The following is a 16,894-nucleotide window of genomic DNA, read 5'->3' on the forward strand; positions in this document are numbered from 1 at the left end:
GGCAAATCAGTGGGGAAAAAGTTGAAATAGTGACAGACTTTATTTTAGGGGGCTCCAAAATCACCGCAGATGGTGACTGAAGCCATGAAATTAAAAGACCCTTACTTCTTGGAAGAAAAGCTATGATCAACCTAGATAGCATGTTAATAAGCAGAGACATTACTTTGCCAACAAAGGTCCATCTAGTCAAGGCTATGGTTTTTCCAGTAGTCATGTATGGATGTGAGAGTTGGACTTTAAAGAAAGCTGAGTGCCTAAAATTGTATGCTTTTGAACTGTGGTGTTGGAGAAAACTCTTGAGAGTCCCTTGGACTGCAAGGCGATCCAACCATTCCATCCTAAAGGAAATCAGTCCTGAATATTCATGGGAAGGACTGGTGCTGAAGCTGAAACTCCAATACTTCGGTCATCTGATATGAAGAACTGACTCATTAGAAAAGACCCTGATGCTGGGAAAGATTGAAGGCAGGAGGAGAAGGGGACGACAGAGGATGAAATGGTTGGATGGTATCACCGACTCAATGGGCATGTGTTGAGTAAACTCCAGGAGTTGGTGATGGATAGGGAGGCCTGACATGCTGCAGTCCGTGGGGTCACAAATATTCGGACACAACTGAGCAACTGAACTAAACTGAACTTCTTCTATCTAATCTAAAAAATAACTGCCACAAATTAAGGAAAACTGGGTCCTCTATGCTCTTTATTAAAATACTTCAAAGCATTTTAATCTATTCTATGGAACGTTAAAGTGTTCTAAGGATTGTTGCTGTTGTTGTACATTTGCTCAGTCGTGTGACTCTTAAATGTGAAAGTAGTTTGTACTATGAATCAGTAAATTTATGAAAAATAAAAAACACATGACATTCCACTTTCTTAAATCATGGAATAGTTTTAACCATATCCTGTGACTTTTTTAAAAAAATTAGTTAAAAACTTATGCAAATAATATGAGATAGTAAACAAACAATTTATTTTCAATAATTTTATAGATTGTGAGCTTTAGAATTATAGAATTTCCAAGGAATTATTACTCCTTTAATTTCACGTTTCATTTCAAAGATGAGAAAAAAGAGGCCAGAGAGCTTGAGTACTATAGTTATTGAGTCAAGTTTTGAACTCAAGTAGTCCTTCATCTAGAAATTGATTTGAAGATTTCTGTTAATCAACAGACATATAAAAGTGACTCATAGATGTCATTAGTATGCTTAATGATAAAATATTTTTATACTTTAAACATTAATTACATATAATTTTCCAATTAAAATATTTTGGTGTGTTTAATTATAATTTTCACTTTATCTAATGCAAGAGGAAAGTATAATTTTAGCCTCTGTAAGAAGTAATTATAGGGTAAAGCATTTATCACTTAAAGTTAATCATGTATAATATCATCAGTGACCTCCCTCATGTTTGTTTGAAAATTGTCTTATAGATTCCTTTGATAAACTTTAGGGTAATTATTATTGTCCTAAGATTCTTCGGGTGGACTCTTAGGATCAATGTAGCTGACGCAACAACCAACTGTATAGTGATACGGCCGTGGTAAAAGCAGAACCAGCTCTGCCTACATATCTGAAGGCCTGTGTCCATCTCAGCTAAGTAACCAAACCTGTGTAAGCAGGCAACCTCGTTTTCACCTGCATCTCTCAACCTTTAGAGTTTTAATTTTCAAGTTAAGTATGTTTAACTAAGTGAGTCAATTCTCATCTCTAGTTCTATAAGATAGTAATTCGTATAGTCTTTTCATCTCTTAGGTGATCAGGGCCAGTGGTTTTTATTCTTCCATTTTCATTCAAGACACCTGAAATAAGTTTTCTATTTCTGCTCAGTGAAACCAGATTGATGTCTGTGCCCTTGTTTCATTGAAGAATAAAAAGATTTTCTAGTAGTTAGCAAATATTCCTATCATATTGTAAAAGAGTGCAACTCTATAGGCATATTTGTCTTCTACTTAACCTAACCTTTGTTCTTCAGTTTTCATATAATTCTTTCTTAATAGCATCATCCAAAACATGACTTTTTTTATAATTTGTTTTTTTATACATTTTATATTATAGCCTGAGCAATTTTTCTTGCTATGAATTCTTCATAAGTATTAGAAATGCTTACACAATGTATCATACCAATGTAGATCACTTGACTATTGTCAGGTATCTAATGTTGAAAATAAAGCTGCACACAAAGGTTTATTTTTACTTCCTCTGATTTCAATTGGAGTGATCTCCAGTTGTTAAAATTACTTAATTGAATTATAGAAACACCTTTTAGGTTTTAATGCTTTTTAATAGTCTTTTTTCTGTTTCAAATTTATCATTTCAATCAGTGATGCATTAATGTCTTTTTCATATACTTATTCTATCACAGTATTGACTCTATTTTCCCTTTCATCCTTTAATTTTGCTTTTACTGACCTCTCATAGAAATGATGCCTAGCCTTTAAAGAGTCCAGGTTTCAATCATTCACATTTCCAATGCTCTCATAAACAATAATTTTATGAATTATGAAAAGAGAACTTCAGACGAAATATTTATTTTTAAAGCTAATTATAAGGTTTTGACTTATATTAAAGAAATAGAAATTTCTTACTTTTGGCATTCATCGAGGGCTAGCACATGAGGATGGTCATCTTCCGACATGGCAATGACCGCTTCCCTGTCAAATGCTCCTGGCCGAGTCTGGTCCACTGTGTGCCTGGTGATGGATGAGGTAGTCGAGCTGGTCCAGTACAGGGTGTCCCAGGCTCTGTGATAGGCAAGGCCCTCAACAGAACCCACATCTGACGGGGAAAAGAAAAAGAATAAATTTACACTTTTATCTGCAAAAATTTTGTCTTCTGAACAGAAAAAAGCATGTACAATATACACTATGCGCGTGCGCGAGCGTGTCTGTGTGTGTGTGTGTGTGTGTGTGCTGTGTGTGTGCTAAGTGGCTTCAGTCGTGTCTAACTCTTTGCGAACCCATGGACCATAGCCCTCCAGGCTCCTCTGTCTATGGGATTCTCCAGGCAAGAAAACTGGAGCGGGTTTCTGTGCCCTCCTCCAGGGGATCTTCCCGACCTGGGGATTGAATCTACTCCTCTTATGTCCCCTGCAATGGCAGGCAGGTTCTTTACCACTCGCATCACCTGGGAAGCAAAATATAAACTATATCTGTGTTATCTTATCAGTCATTTCTTCACAAATGCTCCAAAATAAAGATATCATAATCATGATGCCTACAACGACAGCTGATTATACACAGTAAATCTAAGTTATGAACTGCTCATAGAGAAGTTTATACAAAAACATGATGTTAAAGATTGAATACCCTCATCAAAAAAAAAAAAAAAACCTTAATTAAGTAATTGTCTTTTATTTAGGAATCTGGTGGCTGTCTTTTATTTTCATGTCTTAATAATCAATTTTTTGCAACAATTTAATGATGCTTTTGAAAATCATATGTCAGAGATACTATTAACATGCAATAATAATGAGTTTTCTCTTGATACCATATTTGGAGACATCAAGGAAAAACAATATCAAAAGCTACAATGAAGTATCAAAAAAACAAAATCCAATTCTATACTTGTGATTATCAAGCAGTGGTAGAGAATGTTTTAGTAAGTTAATGCAATATATTTTTTTATCCTATTCAACTAATGTGATGTAAAAACCAAAGAAAATAAAGTTAATTGCCAGCTAAAGCATGCTTTCATATAGGCAGAAAAAGATAAATGATAGTACACATAGTCTAATACTTAAACGTGATAATATGAGAAACAAGAGTAATTATTTTTTAAAATTGCTTTTCTAATCACAGGATAATGTAGGGTGGTTGTTTTACTTTTCATAGAAGTGTTTGAATATACCTTTGCTGCTGCTGCTGCTAAGTCGCTTCAGTCGTGTCCAACTCTGTGCGACCCCATAGACGGCAGCCCACAAGGCTCCCTCATCCCTGGGATTCTCCAGGCAAGAACACTGGACTGGGTTGCCATTTCCTTCTCCAATGCATGAAAATTAAAAGTGAAAGTGAAGTCGCTCAGTCGTGTCCGACTCATTGCGACCCAAGGACTGCAGCTTACCAATCTCCTCCACCCACGGGATTTTCCAGGCAAGAGTACTGGAGTGGGGTGCCATTGCCTTCTCTGATATAACCAAATTATTAAGTTTTTCATTATTGTTTTTCTCAGAGTTAGTATTCTTAGCATATTTAAGAGAGAATACATATACATTTAATTTTGGTAGTCATGCTAAGAAATTAACATTATAACAGGCAGAGTCTTTTTATAGCTTTTCTCTTAAGGAATCTGAAAAGAATTATTTGGCTTTTCTGAGAATATATGGATGAAAAGGGCTGTTTTTAGATTTGAGATGGGTAAATGTTTACTTTGATGGTCAAAAGGATTTAGAGGGAGAGAAAAACACTATTAAAGCCTTTCAAACTAGATTTCATAATGCCATTAAAATTTTGTTATTTGATTCTTTTCCTACATGAAACAAAAAGTCCACTAATAATAGAATTAATATCTGCCACTTATGGGGCACTATCTTCCAGTTAGGAATTGTGTAATTGTTTTGCATATATCCCTTTATGTGTAAATCTACCCTGTGATATTAGTTTTATTGTTATTCTTCCCCTAAGAAGAAAACAGAAATCTATGTTCACAGAACTAAAAGTATTGAAGCAAGATTTTTATCACAGATGTGTGTGCTTCCATAAGCCTGTATCTGTCAGCGGCACTATTTAGAGATGGATTTATAGCAGCTATCACTTATCCTCAGTGTACCTCAAGCTGGAACCAAACAAATGATTCATTAGTTTCAACTTGTCTGACTCTGGGTGAATTGTATCAGCAGTAATTTGCCATGAATAACCTATCACACAGTCAACAAAACCACTTATAAGAAATTAATGTGGATGATTAGTATGGAAACCTAGGTCAAAGATGATGGAAGAAAAATTGTAAAACACAATCATAATAACATCTGTTAAGCTTTGCTTATATGAATGATATGTATTCCTATTTGAGGTGACTAGGTGGGAGGTTGATAATGTTTAACAGTATTTTGATTATTAATTAATAAACCATCTATTCCACTGTATTTTTAGTACTTTCATATCACTTCAGAAATGAAGCTAACTCTATTAGTATTACAAACAACATTCCACTCTATCACCTGCAAATAGAATGAGGCGTGGCATAGCTTTGAAAAAAAAATCCAAGCAAATCAGAATCATTAATCCATCCTCATTCTCTATCTTTCCCTTCTACTGACTTTGATGGATCTTCTTCATGGACACTTTTTCTTGCCAAATTAGGAGGAAACCACTTGGTATTACCATTGAGATGAAGCAGATGTTCTTTTCTATAGCTGATATAATTCCAGGGTTACTAGAGTGTGTAATATATCTCACTGTCCAGGTACAATATCTTTTGCTTTATTGTTTGCAATATATGACAACCTGACAGTACACTTAATCATATCTGGTGCCACACTTTAAAATATTTGTTACTTAGAAAAATATTTGACTCCCTACAAAAATTATATTTGTCATTAGTAAGTAGTCAAATAAAGACATAAACCACACACCACTATATATCAATTAGAACACCTACAAAGACCTACTGTATAGAACAGGGAACTATATTTAATATTTTATAATAACCCATAAGGGAAAACATCTGAAAATGTATTGTTGTTGTTTGTTCCTCCATCATGTCTGACTCTTTGCAACCCCATGGACTGTAGCCTGCCCGGTTTCTCTGTCCATGGGAATTTCTAGCCAAGAATACTGGAGTAGGTCGCCATTTCCTTCCTCAGGGGATCTTCTCAACCCAGGGATCAAACCTACATCTCCTGCAAGTCTCCTACATTGCAAGCTAATTCTTTACCACTCAGTGGTAAAGCCCTATATGTGTGTGCGTGTGTGTGTGCATGTGCGTGTGTGCATGAGTATGTATATTTTTATACATATATATATATATATATATATATATGTATATTGGAGAAGGCAATGGCATCCCACTCCAGTACTCTTGCCTGGAAAATCCCATGGACAGAGGAGCCTGGTAGGCTGCAGTCCATGGGGTCGCTGAGTCAGACATGACTGAGTGACTTCACTTTCACTTTTCACTTTCATGCATTGGAGGAGGGAATGGCAACCCACTCCAGTGTTCTTGCCTGGAGAATGCCAGGGATGGGGGAGCCTGGTGGGCTCCCATCTATGGGGTCGCACAGAGTTGGACACGACTGAAGCGACTTAGCAGCAGCAGCATATATGTATATTATCCATGAGAATATTAAATTGAAAATCATGAAAATATCTTACTTGAGATAACATAAAAGATGTTAACATCTATTGGAAAGACCATCAGACCAGTCAGGTATGACCTAAATCAAGTCCCTTACGATTATACAGTGGAAGTGACAAATAGATTCAAGTGATTAGATCTGATAGACAGAGTGCCTAAAGAACTATGGAAGGAGGTTCCTGACATTGTATGAAGGCATTGATCAAGACCACCCCCAAAAAAAGAAATTCAAAGAGGCAAAATGGTTCTCTAAGGATGCCTTACAAATAGCTGTGAAAAAGAAGAGAAGCAAAAGGCAAAGGAGAAAAGGAAAGATATACACATTTGAATGCAGAGTTCCAAAGAATAGCAAGGATAGATAAGAAAGCCTTCCTCAGTGATCAATGTAAAGAAATAGGGGAAAACAATAGAATGGGAAAGACTACAGACCTCTTCAAGAAAATTATATTCCAAGGGAAAATTTCATGCAAAGATGGGCACAGTAAAGGACAGAAATGGTATGGACCTAACAGAAGCAGAAGATATTCAGAAGAGGTGGCAAGAATACACAGAAGAACTGTACAAAAAAAGATCTTCACAACCCAGATAATTACAATGGTGTGATCATTCAGCTAGAACCAGACATCCTGGAATGTGTAGTCAAGTGGGCCTTAAGAAGCTTCTCTATGAACAAAGCTAGTGGAGGTGATGGATTTCCAGTTGAGCTATTTCAAATCCTAAAAGATGATGCTTTGAAAGTGCTGTACTTAACATGCCAGTAAATTTGGAGAACTCCTCCATGGCCACAGGACTGGAAAAGATCAGTTTTCATTCCAGTCACAAACAAACGCAATGCCAAAAAATGCTCAATCTACTGCACAATTGCTCTCATCTTACATCCTAAGTAATACTCAAAATTCTCCAAGCTAGGCTTCAACAGTATGTGAACCGTGAACTTCAGGATGTTCAAGCTGGATTTAGAAAAGGCAGAGGAACCAGAGATCAAATTGCCAACGTCCGGTGAATCATCAAAGAAGCAAGAGAGTTCAAGAAAAGCATTTACTTCTGCTTTATTGACTAGGCCAAAGCCTTTGACTGTGTAGATCATAACAAATTGTGGGAAATTCTTAAAAAGATGGGAATACCAGACCACCTGACCTGCCTCCTGAGAAACTGTATGCAGGTCAAGAAGCAACAGTTAGAACTGGACATGGAACAACATACTGGTGCCAAATAGGGAAAGGACTACATTAAGGCTGTATATTGTCACCCTGCTTATTTAACTTATATGCAGAGTACATCATGAGAAATGCTGTGCTAGATGAAGCACAAGCTGGAATCAAGATTGCAGGGAGAAATATCAATAACCTCAGATATGGAGATGACACCACTCCTATGGCAGTAAGTGAAGAAGAACTAAAGAGTCTCTTGATGAAAGTGAAAGAGGAGAGTGAAAAAGTTGGCTTAAAGCTCAACATTCAGAAAACTACGATCATGGCATCTGGTCCCATCACTTCATGGCAAACGGATGGGGAAACAATGGAAAGAGTGACAGACTTTATTTTCTTGGGCTCCAAAACTACTGGAGATGGTGACAGCAGCCATGAAATTAAAAGACATTTGCTCCTTGGAACAAAAGTTATGACCATTGTGGTTTTGATTTGCATTTCTCTGATAATGAGTGATGTTGAGCATCTTTTCATGTGTTTGTTAGCCATCTGTATGTCTTCTTTGGAGAAATGTCTATTTAGTTCTTTGGCCCATTTTTTGATTGGGTCGTTTATTTTTCTGGAATTGAGCTGCAGGAGTTGCTTGTATATTTTTGAGATTAGTTGTTGTTATATTTTTGTTTAGTTATTAGTTTTATTTTTGTCAGTTGCTTCATTTGCTATTATTTTAGAGAAATACAAATCAAAACCACAATGATGTACCATTTCACACCAGTCAGAATGACTGTGATCCAAAAGTCTACAAGCAATAAATGCTGGAGAGGGTGTGGAGAAAAGGGATCCCTCTTACACAGTTGGTGGGAATGCAAACTAGTACAGCCACTATGGAGAACAGTGTGGAGATTCCTTAAAAAACTGGAAATAGAACTGCCTTATGATCCAGCAATCCCACTGCTGGGCATACACACTGAGGAAACCAGAAGGGAAAGAGACACGTGTACCCCAATGTTCATCGCAGCACTGTTTATAATAGCCAGGACATGGAAGCAACCTAGATGCCCATCAGCAGATGAATGGATAAGAAAGCAGTGGTACATATACACAATGGAGTATTACTCAGCCATTAAAAAGAATACATTTGAATCAGTTCTAATGAGGCAGATGAAACTGGAGCCTATTATACAGAGTGAAGTAAGCCAGAAAGTAAAATACCAATACAGTATACTAACGCATATATATGGAATTTAGAAAGATGGTAATGATAACCCTGTATGCAAGACAGCAAAAGAGACACTGATGTATAGAACAGTCTTTTGGACTCTGTGGGAGAAGGAGAGGGTGGGATGATTTGGGAGAATGACACTGAAACATGTATAATATCATATAAGAAACGAATTGCCAGTCCAGGTTCGATACAGGATGCTTGGGACTGGTGCACTGGGATGAGCCAGAGGGATGGCACAGGGAGGGCGGTGGGAGGGGGGTTCAGGATGGGGAACACGTGTATACCCGTGGTGGATTCATGTTGATGTATGGCAAAACCAATACAATAATGTAAAGTAATTAGCCTCCAATTAAAATAAATAAATTTAAATTTTAAAAACGTTATGACCAAACTAGACAAACATTAAAAAGCAGAGACATTACTTTGCCAACAAAGGTCCATCTAATCAAAGCTACGGGTTTTCCAGTAGTCATGCATGGATGTGAGTGTTGGACTGTAAAGAAAACTGAGCACAGAAGGATTGATGATTTTGAACTGTGGTGTTAGATAAAACTCTTGGGAGTATCTTGGACAGGAAGGAGATCCAACCAGTCCTTCCTAAAGGTAATCAGTCCTGAATATTCATTGGAAGGACTGATGCTGAAGCTGAAACTCCAAACCTTTGGCCACCTGATGCAAAGAACTGACTCATTGGAAAGGACCCTGATGCTGGGAAAGATTGAAGGCAGGAGGAGAAGAGGACGACAGAGGATGAGATAGATGGATGGCATCACCAACTCAATGGACACGAGTTTGAGTAAGGTCCAGAAGTTGGTGAGGGACAGGGAAACCTGGCATGCTGCAGTCCGTGGGGTTTCAAACATCGTACATGACTGACAGCTGAACTGAACTGAAATGAATACAATGTGGGTATCATTTGATACATGTATGTGTTGTGTGTGTGTGTGTGTATGAAGCTAAAGTTCCTGAATCAGTTGAATTGGTAAACTAAGTACTTTACATCATTCATTGGCAGATAATTATGTAGTTTGAAACCTAAAGCAAAATGTCTATCTATTCAATCAACCATTCCTGAAATATTGAACAGAGTAAATCAATATAGAGTTACTTTAAGGATGTAGACTACAGAGTTGAGACTCAAAGATATAGAATATGCGTAATTAAGAAAATAACAATTATAGTGCTATTTTGGCAGCTGGTCAAGGACTGCATAGAGAACACACCTCCATCTCATCACCATTAAAGAAGAGACAAGAGCTCCTCTCTCCTGTACTGCATTGTGAAGTCAGGATAAGAGTCTAAATGGGAAAGGCAGTGATGTATGTCTCAGGAGGGAGCCATGTGGACAAAACATTGCTAGTCATCTGGCTGGAATAACGTTCACAGATAAATCCTGTCGCAAAGTAACAGGAAAATATTTATCCCAAGGCCGTACTGTAAAGGCCTCCCTTGTTGAAAGAATAGCATTCTCTTTTTGTCTGACTTATCTTCTAAAGCCAAAGAATAGTAGAAAGTTTGTTGGTGGAAATGACTTTAGTAGTATGAAACTTCTCAGTCTTGTCTGGAGCATCTACAGATACAGAAAAGCAGGCTTGATTTCCAACCTAGGTACAGAGCTTCAGATAAAAAGCTTCTATACACAACATTTCATGTCTGCCTTAACTATGTAGTTTCCAGAGAAACAGGATTCTGGGTCCAGTTCACAATTCAGATCTGATATTGAACTCTAAACAGAGTACACATGTGTTTTACTTTAAGCCTAACAAAGCATTACTTAAATTTTGCATAAACTCTGTACATTCCTAAAAATCCTCTTATAACTACCTTTCTTTGTCTTTTAGGACAGGAGTGAGACAACCTATAGCTCTTCAGATGTATTGTTTCCCTTATTATAATAAGTCATTTATTTGATATGGCTGTTACAGGTTTATTTGAAAAAATCCAAAACAATTTCATTATTAAAATATTCAGCAGACTAGGGATATTTCCTCAAACTGATTAAAAAAAATCATTCTATTGAAAAAACAAAACAAAAACAAAACAGAATACAACAAAGCTATACCTTTCTTAGCCATGATGAAACTGGAGCCTATTATACAGAGTGAAGTAAGCCAGAAAGAAAAACACCTATACAGTATACTAACACATATATATGGAATTTAGAAAGATGGTAATGATAACCCTGTATGTGAGACAGCAAAAGAGACACAGATGTATAGAACAGTCTTTTGGACTATGTGGGAGAGGGAGAGGGTGGGATGATTTGGGAGAATGGCATTGAAACATGTATAATATCATATATGAAATGAATTGCCAGTCCAGGTTTAATGCAGGATACAGGATGCTTCTTTGAGCTGGTGCACTGAGATGACCCAGAGGGATGGTACGGGGAGGGAGGTGGGTTCAGGATGGGGAGCACATGTATACGTGTGGTGGATTCATGTTGATGTATGGCAGAACCAATACAATATTGTTAAGTAATTAACCTCCAATTAAAATACATAAATTTATATTAAAAAATAATAAATAAAATAAAATGAAAGTTTACCCTCTAATACTAGGAGCAAGATAAGATGGTCTATTCTTGCCCCTCTATTCAGCACTGTATTGAAAATTCACTCAGGGTAATTAGGAAAATTATTTTAATTAAAAAAAATAAAATATAGAAAGAGAGGGAGATCATCCAGATTGGAAAACAAGTAAAGCCATCTCAATTTTCAGATGATATATTCTTATATATACAAAACCTTGAGAAATTTACTAAAAACTAATAGAATTATAAGAAAACATTCAACCAGGTTGCAGGGTACAAACTAAAATATCAGTTGCATTTTCTATATAGTAGCAATAAAATAATCAAAAACTAAAATTCAGAAGCAATTTCATTTATGATAGCATTTAAAATAATAGAAATTATGACAGGAAGATTAACTTAGAAATAATTTTAGCAAAAGTTTATAATCTTAAAACTTGTACATGAAAAACTAAAAAACATCATTGAAAGAAATTAAAATAAAAAAGATGGAAAAGCAACTCATGTTAATGATTGGAAGACTTAATATTGATAAGACGGCAATAGTGTCCAAATAAATCTACAGACTCAGTGTTAATTCCTATTAAAATCCCAGGTGGATCTTTCCCAGAAATCAACAAACTGATCCTAATGTGCATGTGAAAATCCAAGGGGCCTAAAATAGCCAAAAGAATCTTGAAAAAGAAAAGCAAAGTTAGAGGAGTCAAATTTCTAAATTTAAATTTGCTACAAAGTTACAATAAGCAAGACAGTGTAGGCATATACATCAATGAAATAGAATCAATAGCCCAGAAATAAAACCTTAATTTCTGGTTAACTGATTTTGAAAAAGATACCAGATAAACTCAATGAGGAAAAAAAAATATTATCAATAAATGGTTTACAATGATTATATATCCACATGCAGAAAAGTAATGTCCTCACACCAATTCAAAATGTTTTATCTTAGACCTAAATAGAGAAAGTAAACTACAGAATTCTTAGAATAAAATAGAAGAGTGCATCTGCATAAACGTGGGTTAGGCAAAGCCTTCTCAGACATGATACCAAATGCACAAATGACAAAAGAAATATCGATGAGTTGGATGGACTTCATCAACTTTAAAAACGTGGGTACTTCCAAAGACAACTTCCAGAGTGAAGTAAGCCAGAAGGAAAAACATAAATACAGTATACTAACACATATATATGGAATTTAGAAAGATGGTAACAATAACCTGGTGTACGAGACAGCAAAAGAGACACTGATGTATAGAACAGTCTTATGGACTCTGTGGGAGAGGGAGACGGTGGGAAGATTTGGGAGAATGGCATTGAAACATGTAAAATATCATGAAGAAACGAGTTGCCAGTCCAGGTTCGATGCACGATACTGGATGCTTGGGGCTAGTGCACTGGGACGACCCAGAGGGATGGTATGGGGAGGGAGGAGGGAGGAGGGTTCAGGATGGGGAACACATGTATACCTGTGGCGGATTCATTTTGATATTTGGCAAAACTAATACAATTATGTAAAGTTTAAAAATAAAATAAAATTAGAAAAAAAATAAAAATAAAAAAATAAAAAATAAAAAAATAAAGTAACGGTACATTTAGGAACACTATAATAAAATTGTCACTTCTTAAAAAAAAATAAAAAAGAAGTAAGAAGCCAACCCCCAAAACATCTACTTCTGTTTTATTGCCTACACCAAAGCCTTTTATTGTGTGGATAACAATAAATGGAAATTCTTAAGGAGCTGGGAATACCAGACCACCTTACCTGCCTCCTGAAACATCTGTATGCAGGTCAAGAAGCAACAGTTAGAATGGGACATGAAACAAAAGACTGGTTCCAAATTAGGAAATTAGTACATCAAGGCTATCTACTGTCACCCTGCTTATTTAATTATATGTGTAATACATCATGAGAGATGCCAGGCTGGATGACGCTCAAGCTGGAATGAAGGTTGCCAGGAAATTTTTCAATAACCTCAGGTATGCAGATGACACCACCCTTATGGCAGAAAGTGAAGAGGAACAGAGGAGCCTCTTGATGAAAGTGAAAGAGGAGAGTAAAAAAGTTGGCTTAAAACTCAACATTCAGAAAACTAAGATCGTGGGATTTGGTCCCATCACTTCATGGCAAATAGATGGAGAAACAATGGAAAGAGTGACAGACTATTTTCTTGGGCTCAAAATCACTGCAGATGGTGACTGCAGCCATGAAATTAAAAGACACTCTTTGAAAGAAAATTTATGATCAGCCTAGACAGCATATTAAAAAGCAGAGATATTACCTTGCCAACAAAAGTCATCTAGTCAAAGCTATGATTTTTCCAGTAGTCATGCATGGATGTGAGAGTTGGACTGTAAAGAAAGCTGAGTGCTGAAGAATTGATACTTTTGAACTGTGGTGTTGGAGAAGACTCCTGAGAGAATAAGTTGGAACCCTCATGCATTACAGGTGAGAACACAATTCAGCAGAGCTGCTTTGGAAAACAGTTTGGCAGTTTTCAAAATTTTAAACATATAGTTATCACATAACCTAGCAATTCCACTGCCTGGTCTATCCAACAGAAATGACAACATATATCTACATACATACAAATATTCACTGCAGCTTTGTTCATAATAGCCAAAGACAGAAACAGCCCAATGTCAACCAGTTGATGGATACAAATGTTTAACTACATGGATTATTTTTCCTTTTCTAACTAGTGTACTGATGAATGGATTGCCGTAGAGCTCTATGCACACTGCAGATTATAAATTAGATTTGCAACCCCTCTAAGTTTGGAGACAGTCATTTTCAGTTTTTATTTTACATTGATTTGTATAAATTAAATTATATTAATTATTAAAGCAATAAAATTATTGTCTAAAATATCTTTTAGATATAGGTTTTTAAAAAAAAATCTCCTCAGGTTATTTAAGGCCATTAATAAATTATACACCAGGACTGACATGTACCAATAAAGGATACCAGCCAATGCATGACCTGAACAAACCAATATCCATTCAGATTGGCTCAGTACAGGCTGCCAAATATGTGGCATGTTAACCCTGATCAACCTTAATTGCAGAAATAGCTTTTACCTGTAGACTATGACATAAATTTTTATGTCCTTAAATTCTTTAACTGTTAAAATGCTCAATTTTTTTTACCAGCCAAATTTACTAAAAACTAAGCAAATTAAATATCTACATTATAGTCTAAAAATTTAAACAATATTATAGTCTAAAAATTTAAACAAATAGTTCTACTGGAAAGTTTTTTGTTTTTTTATTTTTGGTAATTAAACACCTGAAAAACAGAATCTGCTGAGGGTTATTAAGAGTTCAGTAAGATGACAGACAATAAATAAACAAACCAAAATCAATAGTTCTATTATATACAGAGTAGCTAGACACGTAATGGAAAAAGAAGATGTCAATCTGTGTAGCCGCTAATGATGTGAGTCCCAGTGAATGAACATGTTCAGAGAACCACTGACCAAAACCACCTGCCCTGTCCAGACATAATGACTACTTGAATGAGTTATCTTACACCAAGAGGTCCTGATAAAGAACTCTGAACTAACAAGCTACCATCATTCAGAAGAATTCAGTAGGGGTCAAAAGGAGGGAGGAGATGCCAGTCCATATCTTCTGCCAACTTTCCAGATCTGGTGGCTCAGGTAGTAAAGAATCTGCCTGCAATACAAGAGACCCAGGTTTGATCCCTTTGTTGGGAAGATAACCTGGAGAAGGGAATGACTACTCACTCCAATATTCTTGCCTGGAGAATTCCATGGACAGAGGAGCCTGGTGGGCTACAGTCCATGGGGTCTTAAAGAGTTGGACACAGTTAAAGGACTAATACTTTCACTTTTCAACCTCCCAGAAAACTTCATGCTGCAACTTACCTTGGCTGAGAAATATACAAGCTACCAGGAAGGACTGAGTCAGACTAAATATGGGCACAAGCAAGATGATTGGCCAGGGATAACTGGAAGCTCACCTATTACCATAAAACCCAAGACTGTGAGCCACATGGCAGAGCAGTCTTCCTGGGTCCCCTTACCTGCCTGCTCTCTACCCAGGCACCACTTCCTAGTAAAGGATTTTGCTTTGTCAGCAAGTGTGTCTCTTTGGGCAATTCATTTCCAACTGTTAGACAACAGCCCACTCTCGGGCCCTGGAAGGAGTGCCCCTTCCTGCAACAAACATGTCTGTAAAACTACATCACCTGACAATCTGAATTTGACTCTTCTTTTGTCCAAAGTATTGCAGTAAAGCTACCTTTCATGAATGTGGATCTGTTAACTTCAGGTCCTCACCCATCTAGCCAGGGGATATCCAACACATTCCAAGGATTTCAAAGAAGAATAAATCTATACACGCATCTCTTTTGTTCTCTTTACCTCCTTAAAAAAATACTTCCCCCCACCAAAATATAGCAAACTCTTTGGAAGACTTTTTTTTTTTTTTTAATTTACCTTTTACAAAGACACTTTACTATCATCTCAAAGGTTAATTCCTTGGAACCAGAGTATCTCAAATATTTCCACATTTAAAGGAGAGTCTTAGCTTTACATTGCATAACAGAATAGGCTTATTTACTTGGTGTTCCCAGAACAAAGAAACAATTTGCCCAAAGGGTTGGGAAGCAAATTGAAACAACTTGAAGCTTTTAAGCAAAAGCGTATTTTTTCCCTTAATTTTACTCTTTATTTATTTATTTTCTGATTAAAAAACATTCAAAGTCTGAATTTCAACCTGAATTCCAGACTCAGCTGAAAATAGTATTGATTCAGACAGGTCTCAACAAATGCCTCTATCTTGTGTCACCACTAATGTAAGCCAAGAAATATCAATATACGAGATTAAAAAATTGAACATATGGGTAATTATAGTTGTGTCATTCTGTCACCAAGGCTGTTGCTCCAGAAATATACCCCTTGCCCCTCCCTCAAATAGAAACCAATTGCTCTTACCTTAGTTTCAGAGGGAAGTTCGAAGAGAAAAACAAGGACTCATTATAACCAGTTAACCCCTAAATGGCAAGATTTGACTTCTAGTAGACCTTGAGCCTCATTATATGCTCACTGTAATACATTAGCATGCTAATGACATCCACCAGCATCATGACATTTGCCATGACAACAGGAAAAGATCAAACAAGGACTGAAAAGGAGTCTTGCTCAGTTGCATGTACTAATACAAACCATATCCCTGTTCTTAGATGAGTCATGAATATTCCTCCTTCTCTTTCTAGTTCCCTCTCTTTTACCTAGATTCCCTTATACACATGGTGTCTCAGCCCAAATTGAATAGAGAAGTTGATTGGCAAAGTTCCCAATTCTCCATTCCTGACCATTGGGTAAACGTACTGTTCTAGTCTCAGCATTAGTTCTGTGACTGGCTGTTCAAATTTGAACAAAAAAAGGATCTCTCCAACAGAAACAAAGGCTCTTGGCCTGGGCTAGGACCTGGCATGGGTTCAAGCAACCAATTTTGTAACAAATTCCTCAGGAGTAATTGGTAATAAGCTCTGCCCCAATCTAAATGAAGCTAAAATTGGTATGCCAAGGGCTCCCAGGGAAGGGCATGAACCCCATGGTTTCTAAAATCCTGTTATACCATGCTTCATCCTCCATGGCAAAGTTAGGAGATTTGATTTGTATGGCCTTTCTTTGATTTTATTTTTTTTTATTTTTTAATTTTTTAAATT

At 36.5% G+C, this 16,894-nt stretch overlaps 1 protein-coding gene across 1 annotated transcript in view; it reads right to left on the reverse strand.

Moving 5' to 3' along the window:
* LRP1B (LDL receptor related protein 1B) overlaps positions 1-16,894 on the reverse strand; it is a 2,178,569-nt gene that overhangs the window by 395,127 nt on the left and 1,766,548 nt on the right. The window contains exon 42 of the mRNA XM_086368415.1: positions 2,588-2,777. Coding sequence (XP_086224541.1) covers positions 2,588-2,777 — 190 coding nt within the window. The remainder of the gene's footprint in view (positions 1-2,587; positions 2,778-16,894) is intronic.

The sequence above is a fragment of the Bos grunniens genome, chromosome 2 (genome assembly GCF_055505025.1).
Source record: "Bos grunniens cultivar Pamir isolate PY7600 chromosome 2, Bosgru_T2T1.0, whole genome shotgun sequence".
In the NCBI taxonomy this organism is placed as follows: domain Eukaryota; kingdom Metazoa; phylum Chordata; class Mammalia; order Artiodactyla; family Bovidae; genus Bos; species Bos grunniens.